Genomic DNA, 16,631 nt, shown 5'->3' with positions numbered 1-16,631 from the left:
TTGAGTGCAAGCTCTTTTAAGGAGGGTCATTGTTGTGAATTTGCTTGGAACATACTGTGCATATTTTTTGGCTCAGTATAAACAAAGCATTAGTAGGAATGCCTCCTGCTCACTGAGAAAGACAAAACAAATCTTTATTTGGTGTCTTTGGCTCTGGACCTTTGCTATACAGTGAGTGATTCAAGGCGGGCTGTACTCTACCTGAGGGTTTTGAGAGGTGTGGTGTGCTTGCAAGAGTTGATACGGTAATTCCAGTGTGGCACAGCACAGGAAGAGGAGTGGGGGGAGAGGTGAGGGAACACCTCAGAAATGCAGAGCAACACCCACAGTTGGATCAGATAATATCTGGAAAATAAACGGAGTGGCAATCACGCTGAAGCTGGCACAAAGGGAAAAACAGCCTGTTGGAAAGTTCACTTGCTACTTGGTCTCAATTATGAGATACTTGAGGCAAGGAACATGTCCTTCCGCTGAGCTACGAAACACTCAACATGCCTTGATATGCTCATAACACATGGCCTTTTATTTGCCCTTCACTGGCGATAGCAGGAATGTCTGTTTCATTTTGGTCCATATTCCTTTCAAAGATCATAGTCAAATTGCACGAATTCTGTATAAGCTAATTGCCTTCTATTTTTAATTTTCTTATTTTTCCTCTATATGGTTACAAATTTCCAAGATAATGAGAGATAACTGGAAGATCTTCTCTTTTCCTTTCCTATCTGAACGATGCTTAAGACACAGCAACCTGCTTTTGGCTTGCCCCCTGTATGAAGTAACCTGTTGTGGGTTGCACCATGGCTTCTCAGCTTAGGTAGGAGGAGGCACAGGGGAGAATGTTCTTGGTGCACGCTCTATCTTCCCTGTGTAATGACCAAGGATAAGCCATCTGCAAGCAAAGAGCAAGATTTACTATGCCAGATTAGATGCTTTGGTGTTTGTAGTCTAGCATTCAATGTCTTGCACTATCTGATGCTCTAAGGAAAAATAAATACTGCTACTGGGTGAATTCAGTTGTTAGAAGATTTCTTTTCTTTCCTCTGATCATGCATCAGAACTGTGGAATTGTGTGTCCCAGTATGGGTGCCACTTGTACTTCTCAGTGAGATGTTAAAGGCCCCTTTTATGGTCCCTCTCTTGGACTGTGATGAGTAGATTGTGGCTATGCTGCTGAGTTTCGTTTATTGTTGCATAACGTGAGGTTATTAGTCACATTCTCCCAAGAGGTTGCAGTGGTGGAATTGGGTTGTGTGGTCTCTCACCTTTGCTCAAGTACCTTTTTGATGATGATTGGAACTTTTTATTCTGTGTATGAACGGGGCCCTGGATAGGTCTGTCTAGACACCATTAACCAGCTACCTGATGCTTCTGAAGTGCTGTGTATTTGCTTTTCATTGTAATCAGATCAGTTCATTCCCTCCTGCTCTTGTGTCCCAAGCATGTGGTCCGTGACTTCTTTTAGGCTCCATTATAACATTGGTCTAGCCATTTGTTCACAGAAAGCATCATGCCGCTTTCTAGCCTAAGATGTGTGTGACCATTCAGCATTTGCTTGGATTTCTTTTGGCAATTCCTTCTCTCAAAAAATGTACAAAATGTTAAAAAATTTATCTAATCCTTTGTTACATTGCCATTGCTAGAGGAGCTAAGATAAAAACTAAGAAATGCAGAAATGGGCTGAAGGTAACCAGACTGTTTCATTGGTTTGTAGCCCAGATGCTGATGGTGTGATGGCAGAGGCTTTGCTCACATTCTGGTTCTCCTCCACGGATTCTAGAGAAGCATTGCGAGAAAGAGTTGAAAGAATCTTACGGAGGGGCCTGAAAAAATACAAAGGGCCCCTGCGAATAAATGTCAGATCTTCTACCATCTCAAGTAAGTATATTACATCTCTCCTAAAGGTAGTTCTTGCCCTTTTCTGATTGCTGGGACTTCGTTTTTCTCTTCTGAGGATGGCTGTTACTGAGTCCGAATGGCAGTCTTTCCTGCTCATTAAGTTAGAACAAAATCAGTGGCAATCTATAAACCCCACCTAAGTCTTTTAAGTAGGTCTTAAATATGGATGGTCTTAAATATGGAGCACTTGCTTTGTGGCTTTGCAGCGCAGCCTTAGCCTTCCTCCAAACAGCAGTACCAACCTTATGCTTATCCAGGGTAAAGAGGAGGAGCCTCACCACAGTGTTTTGGTACACAGCAACACAAACATGCTCCCTAGGTCTTTACTTCTCTGAGGAGCCTGAAAGTGCAGAAGCTATGCTTGGATGAGAGAGGGGAAAGAGCCAACGCACTGAAAAAATGTTTGGTAGGAGGATCAAATTCCTTGCGAATTCCCCAGGGGAACGAGAAGAAAGGGAAAATGTTCTTACCTGTGTGACTTCTCAGCTGGGGATCTACCCCATTCTTTGCAAAGCAGACCTGCATCTGCAGGCTATGAACATTAACAGCACTATCTTTTTGATTTAGTGGATTACTAAACAGACACTGAAAGGCAGGTTTCCTTCCTCTTCTACACTTCTGATCCGTTAAGAGAATTTTTGTGCAGGCTTAGATTTTTGTCTCTGACTTGGCTTCAGTTATATGTAGTCAGCATTTTTTCTGGGTGTCAGACTTCTCAAGAATGAGTTGCTAGTTGAAAGGAAGGGGCAGATACTTGTTCCATTTGTTTTTGCAGACCTTCTGCTTACTCCTAGCACAAGGGTTGACCATACAGCACGTGGGTGGGTACTTGCTGCTTGCTTTTCCACATTAGACTACTTAAACCAGCAGAGATCTGCAGAGGCCAGATGGCTATATGGAAGGAACACGAAGCCTGGGCCAGATTCCATGCTGGATGGATCCAGACTTCTCCCCACTCAGAAATGACCAAGAGCAACATCTTGTTCTATCTCTTGGTGCTTGAACTGGGCACATCACATTGCTGCAATGCAGTGAAACTCAAATATGAGCTGTCACACACCCATTGTTTCTTGATGGGCCAACCAGTCTCAGTCTTCCCCATTGGAATGTCTCAGGATGACAGGTGACATCCTTTGGGCAGAGAATCACCACTTCTCTGTAGTGTAGTGTTGTTTATTTGCTAGTAGTTCCTCTTCAGCAAAGTGCACATGTAATTTCTCCCAGATAGAAATAGTGTCTGGGCATCAACTAGAGTTTCAAAGAGGGGTTTGGCTTTTTTTTAAAGGCAGGTCATCATTTAGTGGATTTTGAGGCTTCAGTTTTATTTGGGGCCTTACATAAGTCTGTAAAATTGGAAGGAGTAAAAAATGCTTGTTAGAAAAGGACTGTGATCCTCTCATTGAGTTATCTGATTAGCTGCTTTTATTCAGTCTGGAACATGTGGGAAGTGACTCAAAACTCTGTTTTAGTTGACCTTGGGCTGCACCAGGGCTGTTACAGCAATGCAGTAGTTGCTAGTTTTAAAAAATTAGCTGATATATTGAATCACAATGTTTTCATTAAATATTTGGTCTCAGTAAAAGATGGCATCTCTGTTACTTTGATAAAGTTGTAAGATAAACTTTGTGTTGCTTTTCTTGGCTCTTCCAGCCTAACCATAAAACACTAGCTACATAGGTCTACTGCTCACTACAGGACTAGCATTGTGCAACTGTTACGTGTGACACAAAGGAACATAAACAATACCTTGCCATTTCTAGGAGACAACAATAAGAAAAGGTTCTGTTAATAGGATTTCAGCAGTGTTCTGAGGCTTAGGCAAGCTCCTGTTGGTGCTGCTGTTTAAGAAAACCAGGTTGACTCAAGTGAAGAGTATAGAATCGAGCACTCCTATACTTTTATAGGAGATGCAAGTCTCAATTTATAAAGCTCGTAGTCTTCCTCACACCTGAGAGAACTGACAATTTTCAACAGATCCTGGAAGTCCAGAGAAGGATCTAGGTTTTGCGTTTCCCACTTCTACCTCCCCTCCTGAAATAGCCTATCCAACATTAGTATTTAAACCAGGGAAAGCTAAGAAGCCCTTTTTTCTTGCTCTGCAGTACCTTTCTAAATCTTGCCTCACTGTAGGTTTTGCCAGCTGGAATCCTTGTTTATCCTGAGGCAATCTCAGAACATTTTCATAATGGCTTGTACAATATCATTAACCTGTTCATTGTAATCACCTTATCAAAAAGATTCTAATTTGGGTGCCATGATATAGCCTGGTTTAGCTAAGCATAGCTAACCAGTTGAACAAATCCAGGTTAGGCACTTATTTTCATTGCATGCTAGGAGGGTCTGATAAGGAGAACCTCCTTAAGTCTTCCTCTCTGGACCTAATCATCTTGCTGTTCAACACCATGCCTCAACTTGCACTTCACTCAGAAGTATTTGCTTTGAGGATCAGCTCCAACAGACTCCTGCAAATTGAGTGCGACACTTGGGATCTTCAGCTGCAGTTTAGGGCAGCAGTACAAAACTAAGTAATCTGCCAGATGTGGGGTAGAACTTGCTTTGCCTCTTCATTCCTGAGGATTAGGAATAAAGAGGGGAAAAAATCTAAACTGACAATGTTTTAGTAGTTAGCTTTTCTCAAAAAGAGAGAGAAGCTTGATCATACAGGTCTGAAAAGAATAGAAAGCGTGCAAAACTTAAAGGAAAACAAACCAATATTGTCTCTGTTCTGTATCATCACTAAACCTTAGATGTTCTTTACATAGGGCTGCAAAAATACATTTGTATCGGGGTATCTTCAGATGTGTTATTACTCAAGTCCCTCCTTTCTTATTTAGCTAGACTTCATAGTTCCCTGGTCAAGGACAGTGCTATCTCCAGACATCCACTATAGCTTTGATAGAAAATAGGAGGTGATAGAGATCTCTGCACTTGTGTACAAACCCCACTGGAAGCCCAAATATTCTTCAGTGGAGAATCAAGCAAACTAAGTCCTAGCTTTTTCACACAGCAGTGCAAGAGTCAGCAAAATGAGATATCAAATTCAGGTGACTTGGAAATAGCCACATTAGGACTTGCTCTTCCACTGGCACTGAAAGAAGAAGGTGTTGCAGTTTCTCCTCTGTATAGTTCTGGCACCAAAGAGATCTCCTACAAGGCTAATTTTTTTTTCCTCAGGGTTTCTTCGTTAGAAGTAGAGTCACCTCACAGCCTGGATCCCTATTAAGCAAAGTGTAGAGTAGCTTGCCAGACTATTTCCCTTTGTCAGGTAGGTTGGAAGTCTCCCAAAATATATTTTTGGGAATGTACTTCTGACATCAGAAAGAAACTGGTTGCAATATCTCTGGCACTGTTCAAAGTGAGTAGGAAGTATTCCCGCCTGTTGCACAGCCAAGGGTTTTGACCATGAACAATGAGTCATGAATTGGTTTTGATCAACAAGTCAACTGTTATTGTTTCTATTTATCTGGCATCTGGGATTGCTGAAGCTCCTTACAAATACGAAGTGCAGAACCTGGGAGACAGTCTCACTTCTTTATTGAGTCTTCTGTGGGAGACATGCAGATGAGCGTCTGACCTGGATGACTGAGGAATGTTTCATCTCAAATAATGTATGTAGCAGTCTGATTTTTTTTTTGTCCTTTTGTCCACAACAGCAGTTTGGGGAAGTGGAACAGGACATGCATCTGTACATTGGGAAATACAGTGGAGAACTGACATTCCTCCACTTTGATGCCATTAGTTTGGCACAAGGTGGTACATTTCAGTGTTTGCAACAGTCCGGAGTGGCTGACTGAAACGGGAGGGACTGAAATGTATTTGAAAATTAATATTTTGCAAGGACATGCTTGTGATGAAGGAATTAAGCAGGAAATCATCTTGGCCTGAATTCTTAGACGACCCAGATAAGTTGATTTAATTAATTTGCTCACTCAGTTCTTGTTTTCCCCTTTCTCTGCCTTGCCTGCAGAGGTTGCCAGTGATCTGGCCTGCCCTTAGCGTATGAGACCTTGATTGCAGCTGGGACATAAGTGTAGGTCAGGAAGAAAAATAATGCTAAAAACTATCAGCTTGGATGCAAGCTCAGAACTGGTACTTAGTTCTTCATGCAGATCCCTCCTCAGGCTGCAGGATGCCAGATGGAGGAGTTGTAAGTATGCTGTGAGGTATGGACAAATGTCTGTCCTCATGGTCAGAATTAATGTGTGGTTGATGGCGGGGGGAGTCATGGATGTGAGGACAGGTCCAGTGGACATAAGTAGGGTGGGAAGGGCTGGGCAACAGGAACAATTAGAGGTACAAAGCCTTTGTCTTGTCTCTACCAGGTTACTCTCCCCTGTTGACGGAATGTGAATTGAATCACCTGTCTCTAAGCCATGTTTTGCTACTTCTACAAGGGTGCATAACTCTAGGGAGGTAATTCCTGTTGAGAGAGGGGTGAGAATATTGGAAGGTTAGTGGGGAAGTGTTTTAGGTTGTGTGCACTATGTAACCACACAAGAGCATGGCTTGCCTGCTGAGCCCAAAGCTCATGCTTTGCCACCTTTCAGGAAACTCCGGCATTTCCTTTTGGGTGCTTTTTTTTGGAACATGACTGAATCTGCTGTTCACTGCTCTCATTCCTATTTCACCCCAGTACCTCAGGCCTTCATGGTCTTTAAGATAATTAGAGTATTAGAGTAGAACTATTATCCCCTCCTCTGTCTGCTCTACAGGAGAGATGCACTCTGTGACATTCCTCTTAGCTGCTCAGGTTGGTGACACTTGCCAGAGATCCTTCATTTGCGTGCATGCACTGTTGTTACCCTAAATAACACTGAACTAGTTGAGCTCCCTGTTCTGATGCAGCTGTGGGGAAAATGCTTCCTCTGCTCCCTGCTGCATTTCATGAAGCTGTCCTTCAAATGCATGTCCAAGAATGTGTTATTAGTACCGAAGCACATTTTTTTTCTTAATTTTTTTAATGTTTACAATCCTCTCCTTTCATACCCCGTTTAAGATAATCTCTACCTTGCCTTCTCAGTGTGAAAAAACAGTTTACACAAGTAAGATGTGGGAGCTTGGTATGATAGAGGATGGAACATGCAGTTTGCCTTTAAATCTAGCCGTTATGACATAGAAAATCATGGGTGGAAACCTTTAATGAAAATAAAGTTCTTTGTGGGAGTCAACATCTGTGAAAAATGATGTAATTGGGTAAAGCTGCATCAAATTTTTAAAATGGATTTCTCATCTTTAATTTTGCAGCCATCTCTGGCCCTGTCCGCACTGAAAATGCATAATATCCCCTAATCATGCATTTGCTTGCCTTGCTTGAACTACTTCAATGTAACATCTGGTCCATTTATGTCACAGAGTTCTGCCTGATATTTTCCTTTTATTATAAACACTGCTCTCTGTGGCTAAAACGAAATGAGGCAGTGGACACAAGATTAATTGTCCTGATGCAGTGACACTGGTATTATTTAGAGAAGTGGCAAAGTGAGCACACTTTTTCTGTAGGAACCTCTGAATCCCTCTGAGATAAGTGGTCATATTCACTCTGCAGTTAACTATGAACCTGCAAACGTTTAGATGGTTGCCAAATAGATCGATGGGCCTTGGGCACTGAACTCCCTTAGAAATCCTGGCCTTAACTGTCTATTGCATATAAAAAAATTACAAAATAAAGACACTTTCCTGTTCTTTCTTATTCCCCTTTTCTTTCCATGTTTGCTCAAACATATGTTGAGGAGTAAAAAGTTATTTACTGGTAAGTTATTAATCTTAAATAATAACTGCAAGTCACTATTGTAATTTGTCGTAAATTAAGACCAATAATGTGTGTTTTAAGGTTATTCTGTTTACTAAATATGTAAAATAACTGTAACAAAATTGCTCATCTGGTTGGAGAACAGAGCCCTTGTCTGAAAGATGGAATCCCTAAGCCGTGTTTCGATAGATTCCTGTGATTTTAATTTAAACATTAGTTTTCTCGTTTAAGTTAGGCAAGCTTTAATTAAATAGTAAATTCCATTTTACAGGTCGGCAATGCGTGTTCAAGTTGAACTTGTTCTTGTTTACAGTGGAAGTCTGAATGCTGTTTTCCTAAATGTGGCACAAACAACTATTTTTGCAGCTCTGTGTGGTTGGGACAAGATATAACACTTTAATTGTTACTAATTGATGCTTTTTCTTGGTAGTGCAAACAACTAGGGCAGCTGAGCCCTAGTAAATGAGCAGGGCAGCGAAATTGTCTCTCGTGCCTTACAAGTGATTGCTTCAAGGCAGGGCTTGCAACATGTTGGCTGGCACAATGTGAACAGCTATGCTGTTGGCCAGGCCAAAAATGTCAAGCCAGTAACAAATGAAGGCAAGCCCCTGATAAGGTGAGCCAGTAAGCAACCTGATTTTCAGCAGTATTGTGTAACCCAAAGTGCTCCCTGCTTTTGATGGGATCTGTCATGGGCTCAGCTTATCTGAAAATAGTCTCTTCAGGGTTTCCAAACACATACATGTGCTCTGAGTATGGGATCTTGGTTTTGAGTCCTGGGTATTGTGCCCTTAATTTCACCTGTCCTCATACGCATGGTAGGTTCCTGGGTCTGTTGCCAGACAGACCTGCTTTCTCCTCTTAAAATCCCTTTACTTTGAGGTTTTCTCCATTGCTGTAGTGTTTTCTTTACTACTCATGTTCCAGCTCCCAGTGTGAGATACGTAGTCAGGGCACTGTATCTAGCAGATCTCTAAAGCAAAGCAGTGCCCCTACCCTGGTGAATACAGCATTGAATTTATTGGCAGGCATCACTGGCCTTTTTCCTTCAGCAGTGGGTGAATAGGCGAGGACATCGGCTGCATAGTTGTGATATATTATATGCTAAATTTAAAAGCTGTACAGACTTTAAGGCTTGCAGTGTGTGTGTGTAAGACTTGTTTCTCCAGCTGCGCACAAATCAGTCCAACTGGAAGCAATGGGTAAAATTTTGTCCACGTGAGATTTGTACTCTTTTTTTCCAGGTGCCTTGTAAAAAGGCAAACATAGATATAGACAGGTGCCTTGCAGAACAGCTGCATGACTCACAGCAAAACTCAGTGCAGGGAGAACATGCCAACTGAATTGCTTCCGGCACTGCGCTTGGACAAGCTGGTTGCTCCTTTTGTCTTCTCTATGAGCTTTGCAACATAATATAAGTGTTAATAATTGACTGCAGGCTTGCAGGCTTTATAATTAGGCATTATGAGGTAAATGTCTCTCCACCCAGAGAGGAGCTAAAAAAAAACATTACCACCAATATTGCACTTGAAGGCAGAAGGTGCTCTTTCATTGCTGATTACATTTGTTGGTTTCTTACCTGTTCCCAGCTATAAAATATTAGTGTGACCCAAATGATGAGCTAGTTCTGAAGGTTGTATGAATTTCTAGGGAAACATTGGATGCTCATCATAGTTGATTTTCTAAAGCACTTCTTCCCAATATAAACATATAGGTGAAGCACCCATTTCCCCCACCCCACCCCACCCCCACCCCCACTTTTTAACTTACTAAACAGTAATGTTTGCACCACCACTGGATCCCTCTGCTGGCCTAGCTTTTACTGTCTGGTATTATTACGTTTTGATGTAAGGTGTGTTGGCAACAAACAACCATATTATCTGTGGAAATTCGCAGAATACAATCGACATTCCTGAAATGCAGAAATACCTGTGCTTTACGGTTTTGCTCCTTCTTTCATAGGAATTGAGAAAGTACAAGTGAGCATTTTTACTGAAAGGGGACCTCACAAGTTGTTGCTTGCCCACCAGTAAAACTTATTTCTCATTATTATGTGAACAGTTTCTGTTTATAGTGAATAAATGTCCAATTATTACTCATCTCCTATTCTTACAAAATAAAGCAGTGGCTGCATGCACATAAGGCAGCCCCAGCACTGCCTTTGCTCTGTAACATTCCCTGCAGTCAAGCTGTGCATGCGCTGGAGTTCTCTTTGTTTCCTTTTTCTATCATAATCTGCTTAACGTCATATTAAGAAATGAATGAGTACATGTCTAGTAATGGTGGATTGCAAACATGCAATTCACGCTGCATACCAGGAGTGTCAAGCCCACAAGCAAAACACCAGTGATACAAGCACAATAGGTGACGAGTATGAGCCAGAGCCTTTTGCATTCAAAAGAGACTTCTCCTGGCTTGGCGTGGTTTTGGATCAAAACTAGGATATTATTCTGTGTAGCTGAAAAGAGAAATGAAGTAAGTGTATAAAGACAGGGATCTGCAGAGGAAGGCTGTCTAGCTGCAAAATGTGAAGTTGTGGATGCTGTACAAGAATCACTATATAATTTAAAAATTGTATCGAAAGTGTTGCGTTTGGTTTTTGGTTTTTGGTTTTTTTTTTTAGTTTTTCAATTCGATTGCTGGCAACTGAAATGGTAGCTCTAGTAAAAATAGCATTCTGGAAGAAGGGGAACAGGCTTACACCTTGAGCCAATGCTTGTTATTGTCAGCATGAGCATACTGTCTATATTGTATGTCTATAAACATACAATAAGCAAATTAAAGGAGGGAGTGTATGGTAGACCTGCTGTGCCATGCAATAAATCGCTATTACCTATCTCTTTTAGTATTACTAGTGTACCAGGCACCCTGTTGCTCAATAAGATCAGAGAAAGGACAGTGGCATTGCTGCAGTGAAGCCAATGCCTTCTGATATCAAAGAGGGCACAGAGTGAGTCCCAGATCTCCCCTGGTCTCACTCTGGTGTAAAATGTGGCCAGCTGATCTTTTACAAAAAAGGAACTTCAAAACTTTCTACTGTAAAATTTCTCTCCAAGAAAATTGTGGATTTTGAGTAATATAGGACTTTTTTGTCAGTGCTCCCCTCCAGAAACATCAGGGTCCAGCAGGATGAAGGAGTCGCAGCACCTGGTCCTCAGAGGATATTGGCTGGCTGGAGAACAGCAAGCAGCTGCAGAGAGGGAGTGCAATAGCCAATGCAAGAACGTGATCACATATGAGCTACGCTGGGCTGGTTTCTCTAGGAGCCCCCTCAGCCGTACCTCCTCCGGTGCCCTGTGCTCAAATAGCTGTGTGGTGGGACGACCATGCAGATGGGAAACCTGGTCTGTGCTGCCCTGGCCTTACCCTGACTGTTTGTTTGTTTTCAGATATTCCAACGAAAAGAGCAGAAGCCCTCTTCAATGACAGTAAGTGAGGGCTTTTTAAGCCTGGGGAATCTCCAATTGCTTTAATTAGCATTAATAGTCTCTGAGCACTTTTCCTGGCCCTTAAAAGCCTTTTTTCATTCTCCTGTCTAAAGAATGTGACCTTGTACTTCACACAGATGAACTGTGTTTAGAAATCCTGATCAGTAATGAGGACGCCTTTTTTATTAGTGTCATGTGGGATACTTAGGAAGACTGGCTTTAAAAATAGTGGTGATGAGATAAAAATCCCTTCTAGAAAAAGTCTACACCCACTGCTGAGTTCCCTGGTCAGGTTTGTTTTTTTTTTTCAGTGTTCTTCTGTTAAAAATATCAGCAATTCTGTGAGAAAAGAGCAAATGATGATAAAAGATCAAGTGCTGAGGGCTCTGTAGAAATCCCCAGCGTTGGGCAGAGAGGAGACAGGCAGATCCTGCTGCATTAGTGCCTACGGCACGCTTCCGCCTCCAGCAGTGCGGGCGTGGAAGGTGGAGGGTGCATCTTCAATGTAAACCCTGCCATCTAGGAAACAGAGGACTTAGCCAGTGACATCTGAGCACTGTAATGTTCAGGACACTTGTTTATTTACTGGCATGATCCAGTTGCTGTTAGTACCAGTGAGAGCTTTTACACTGTGTCTGCTTAATTGTGTATTTGGACAAGCAGAGACTAAGCCATGTTTCGACATGAAAGCTAAGACATTTCAGATGAATCCTAGGTGCATGCAGTAAAATTGAGTGAGCAAGGAGGGCTTCCCACAAATGAAGAAACCTAATTGCTTGGGCCAGTTGGCTGCTTTAATGTCAGGCACAACAGCTAGCTGAAAGGTATGCTATAATGTGCTGAAGGCAGGAGAGTCCTTATCACAGGTTTGAGTATGTTTTATATTTGAGCAGATTATAGTTAGAAGCAAACTCTATTATAAATTGATTAAAACAGGTACTTAAATAGAATATTTTGTCAAGTCTAATCCTGCCTGCATAGGGCAGACACCCTGTCCTCTGTCTCTGTGCTGTAGAGTATCAGAACTGCATCTTGGAGCAGGGACTGTAGAATCTGTTTCATATATACTTGTCTTGGATGCTGTAGCATAACAATTCATTTCCACCTTGCTACCTGTTATTTTCCTACACACACATTAAGCTATGAGATTTACACCTGAATGTGTACCAGCATGTTGTTCAATTGGTGCTTTATGGATGGCAGCCCAGCAGAGACCTCTAACTCAGCCTGCATGTGAGAAGCGCACCAAAAGCCGGTAGAATTGGGCACATGCAGAAGAGTTTCAAAGAATGGCTTTGCGTGCTCTCAAAAATTGGGAATATGTAATTTTCTTCTGTGTGCGTTGGAAGGAAGGGCAGGCCATAAGGAAATGTACAGAAGTTACATCAGCCTGTGATTACAAAGAAAATGTTCTGGATTTTGGAATGGCACAAAATGTTCCTTATGGAAGTATAAGGTGATATGATTGGTCTTCTAAAAGTATTGCTGCAGGGGTTAAGCTGAGGTATTTTCTTTTAGAGATGTTTTTAAGCTTTCAGAGAAGGAAGTCAGCTTGTTTGGAGATTTAATAATCATAAACAACCGTCTTTGCTTACAAGCTGCGTTTCTTTTAACTCTGGGAAAGAATATTTGATCAGTTCCTTAGCAGCAGGCTGTCAAGTCACGGAAGATTAAATAACATCACTTCTGGGGTCTGTTTTAGGTGCTGGTGTTCTGGGGCATTGATGGAGCTGTGAATTTTTCCCTGTGTTTTGAACATTGACTGCTCAGGTGGTTGATAGGATTGTGCAGTTTTAGGACCAGTAATTGAGGATTGGCAATAGCTTTCAGGGCGGAAACATGCTAGTGCAGACAGTCTTATCAGTTATGGTATATTCTTGTGTTTTCCTTTCACACTGGAAGTTTTGGACAAGTAGATTTAGATTTCACTCATTTCCTTCATTGTGGTTATGCATCTCAGAACAGGGCAGACTCTACACTGAGACCATGAGCTTCTCAATACTGTATGACTTTTTTTTTTTCTTCAAACTTATGAACAGCTTTCAATCTGCTCTATTATTGCTGCTGGTTTTGACCATGAGGTTCTGTTAACATAAACTTGTGCAGATCATAGCAGGAAGCAGCAGAGGTTACGCTCTGCGTGGCTCCAGTGTTTCACTTCTGAGGACTTCCAGGGCCATGGGGCTGACAGCTCTTCAGCGATCTGTTACCGATTTCTGCTTTGTCCCCCTCTGGGTCACCGTCTGCAGGAGACAGGCAGTGCAATGGTTTGGATTGTGTTGTCACTATGCAAATAATTCTTAGCTCTGTCTCTTTTTCAATGAATTGGGATAGTCCTGTCTGTCAACTTTCCTAATGTCTAGCTGAAATCGGGGCCTGGATGAAAACTAGTGGGTCTTGGTCCAGGTAAGATGGATTTGATGCTGTTTGGATGGGAGAAGACAGCTGAAAGTGGCTCTGTCTGTTGAGGAAGTTTCTAAAGCTACGGGGGAGCTTCAGCTGCTCCTGGATATCCTGAGTTTAGAGCCTGAAACCATGGATATTTTCATTCCTCTCTGGGTTTGGAGGATAATACTCTTGTCATGGATGCACACCATGCTGGAGGTATCCATGCCTTTGTCATCTCTGGCTTGGATTATTGTGGTGCTCTTTGCCTGAAGTGCCTCTCCGGTCCACCTGCAGACTGCTGTTGTGCAATGCACAGTTGCCTGTTTCCAGGTGATATCTTGCTGATGTAATCTGCGTGCATGTGTGGTAAAAACCCATGGCTTTGGATCATTCCGATCTTAGATTTTGCTTTGTTCATGTTTTATCCTAATGGCAAATTACCTGGGACATTAAAGTTGGGAATCCCTGTATTTGGGAATTGTCCTGGGTGTGTGGTGAAGGTTTTCATTCCTGATTTGGGCTGTTCACGCAGCTAAGCCTGAATGGTTGACCATCATGGCTTTCCGTCATAGTCAGTTGTTCATTCAGGCTTCTAACAGAATGGGTTGTGCATGAGGATCTCTGATCTGGGGGGCTGGTGGAAGGTATGTTTTCTCATGGTGTTAATATTGTTAGAGAACCTAGGTGGTGTGCAATTTTACACGTTTTCCACAGCCATTGGCAGGCATATTTACTAAACAGAAGAATAGCTAATATGTTCTTTCTCCTTTTTGACAGTCTGTGGGTTACGGCAGAATAGATCAGTCAAGTCAATGGCAAAATCATCATCGTTGCGAGTAGTTGGCGGATTGTCTTCTGCAGAGACCGGGGACTGGCCGTGGCAAGCTAGTTTGCAGTACAATAATATCCACCGCTGTGGTGCAACGCTCATCAGCAATACGTGGCTGGTGTCTGCAGCTCACTGTTTCAGAGAGTAAGTTCCTATCTTAGAGATAATCCGCAGCAGAATGTGCCCCATGGGTATCACGTTTTGAGGCTTTCCAGATGTGCACCACACCCCTGACTCTTTCCAGGGGAGCATTTTACTGTCTTGGAGGAGAAAAGTTGGGGTTAAGCAGACCCGTTACTTGAATGCTTCAATGAAAAATTAAAGACTGACTGGAGCAGAACTGCCAATTGTATGAGTGGAAATTGGCAAAGAAGTACAGAAAAGGTAATGTGACTGAAATGTCAAGGTATTTGTTTCCTGCTGCAATAAATGTTTCTAAGGCTGCTCCTTTGTGTTACAACTAGGTTGTTGCTGCTGCTGCCAGACGTTACAATCCCCCATTCCTACCCCTCCATTCAGCCATGCTCTTCCAGCAAGTTTTTTGTTTCAAGCATGAACTGTGAAGTGGGAGGGCATGTAGGATGGAACAGCTGATCGAACAGATTACTAACATGCAAACAGAGTAACGGAGATGAAGAGTTTTCTAGCCGAAGAGCTTTTTGGTTTATTAACTCTGCAGCCACACAATGGCTAGATCAGGAACAAGGAGCATGAGTATGAGAGCATGAGTATGAGAGCAGGGTTGAGGAGGGAATGCAGGGTTGCCCTCTGCTAGCAGCAGCCCACAATTACGTGGGACAGGGTGTTATGGAAAGTGATGGATGCCTTAAGAATCTAGTAGGGAGCTGGCTTGAAGGAGCTTTACAATAAAGGTGCTCATCAAGTTTAAAGTCCCGAACACTTATAATTACAGCTAAATACTTACAGCACTCTTACCTTTTGCAGCATGAGTCACCCTCAGAAGTGGACTGCTACTTTTGGAGCTCTTTTGAAGCCACCAAGCTTGAAACGTTCTGTCAAGACTATTATTATTCATGAAAAGTACCGCTACCCAGAACACGATTATGACATTGCACTTGTGCAGCTCTCTAAACATGTTGAGTTTACGAGTAGCATACACCGCGTTTGTCTGCCTGAGCCATCTCAGACTTTTCCGTGTGATATTTATGCTGTCATCACAGGCTGGGGAGCGCTTACCAATGACGGTGAGTCCTGAGTCTACCAGGTGGCCTGTATGTTATGTAAACAGTGGCTCTGATCTACTACTCAATTGATACTGCTTCTGTAGCCATATGCTGTATGGCAGCAAGCCTAATGCTTTTTCTATAAGCAGTAGGTTTGTTTAATCGTTAGCAGCAGTTTCTTGATCTAGAATTTGACTGGAGGAAGACAGAGCTACAATCCACTGAAGCAGAAAACAGGAAGACGACTGTTCTCTTTTTCCAGCCTTTCCATTTCATATTGTAAATTCTTAAGACACCTAGTCCAGCCACACATGTGTTTATATAGCACCTAAAAAAGATTGTCCCAGCCGTAGCCAGAAGCTACAGATAACTTTGTGGGCTTTCAGGTAAACGTGGAGAGTGAGCTGCAGATGGTGACTTACCCAAGCTCGCGCTCTTGGGCCGCACTAAGAATAGATTTAGCGAAGGAGCCAAGATGCCTTCATTTCGTATCATCTGCCCAAATTGCTAGGTAATTTATGTTCCATGGTATTACATGGAACATGTATAAAATATATGGCTTTACACTTAAGGCGCTATGTACCATGCAATCATTACTTCTGTCTTAATGGTACAGTTCCTGAGTGGGACTATGAGTATGTACATTTTCCTTAAGGGATCTGTCCTTAAGGGACAGATCAACAAGAAAAGCCTCCACATTAAATGGAGTTAAGCTGGTCCACCATAAGAGAACATTAAATGCTCTTCATGTATAACTACTGGAAAGTAATTCTGTTGATGATAAATACCCAAACTGTGTTTTCCCTCAGGTCCAGCTCCAAACGCTCTTCAGGAAGCAACAGTGAAACTTATCGACTCAAACACTTGCAACAGAGAAGAAGTGTACGGTGGGGACATAACACCAAGGATGTTGTGTGCTGGATACTTGGAAGGAGGAGTAGATGCTTGTCAGGTAACTGTAGCTGGAAATTAGAAAGGAAAACTATTTTAATGCTGACTCCAGTATCTGGTTGAGAAATCTTAACTGACAGTGTATTAGTCCTTTAAATAGGCTCCATTCAAACAGGAATTAAGTTGTAAAATGAAATAGCATTTAGTACACATTTAGCACACGAACCCCATACTAAGACAGCTAAATTAGTATAATATTCAGAATC

The 16,631-nt window shown here is 42.2% G+C and overlaps 1 protein-coding gene across 1 annotated transcript in view; it reads left to right on the top strand.

Moving 5' to 3' along the window:
* Positions 1 to 16,631, top strand: part of LOC142056192 (transmembrane protease serine 11E-like) — a 45,014-nt gene that overhangs the window by 23,940 nt on the left and 4,443 nt on the right. The window contains exons 5-9 of the mRNA XM_075090597.1: positions 1,712 to 1,875; positions 11,035 to 11,073; positions 14,239 to 14,434; positions 15,236 to 15,495; positions 16,284 to 16,426. Coding sequence (XP_074946698.1) covers positions 1,712 to 1,875; positions 11,035 to 11,073; positions 14,239 to 14,434; positions 15,236 to 15,495; positions 16,284 to 16,426 — 802 coding nt within the window. The remainder of the gene's footprint in view (positions 1 to 1,711; positions 1,876 to 11,034; positions 11,074 to 14,238; positions 14,435 to 15,235; positions 15,496 to 16,283; positions 16,427 to 16,631) is intronic.

The sequence above is a fragment of the Phalacrocorax aristotelis genome, chromosome 4 (genome assembly GCF_949628215.1).
Source record: "Phalacrocorax aristotelis chromosome 4, bGulAri2.1, whole genome shotgun sequence".
NCBI lineage: Eukaryota > Metazoa > Chordata > Aves > Suliformes > Phalacrocoracidae > Phalacrocorax > Phalacrocorax aristotelis.
This window is presented reverse-complemented; position numbering and strand designations above follow the sequence as displayed.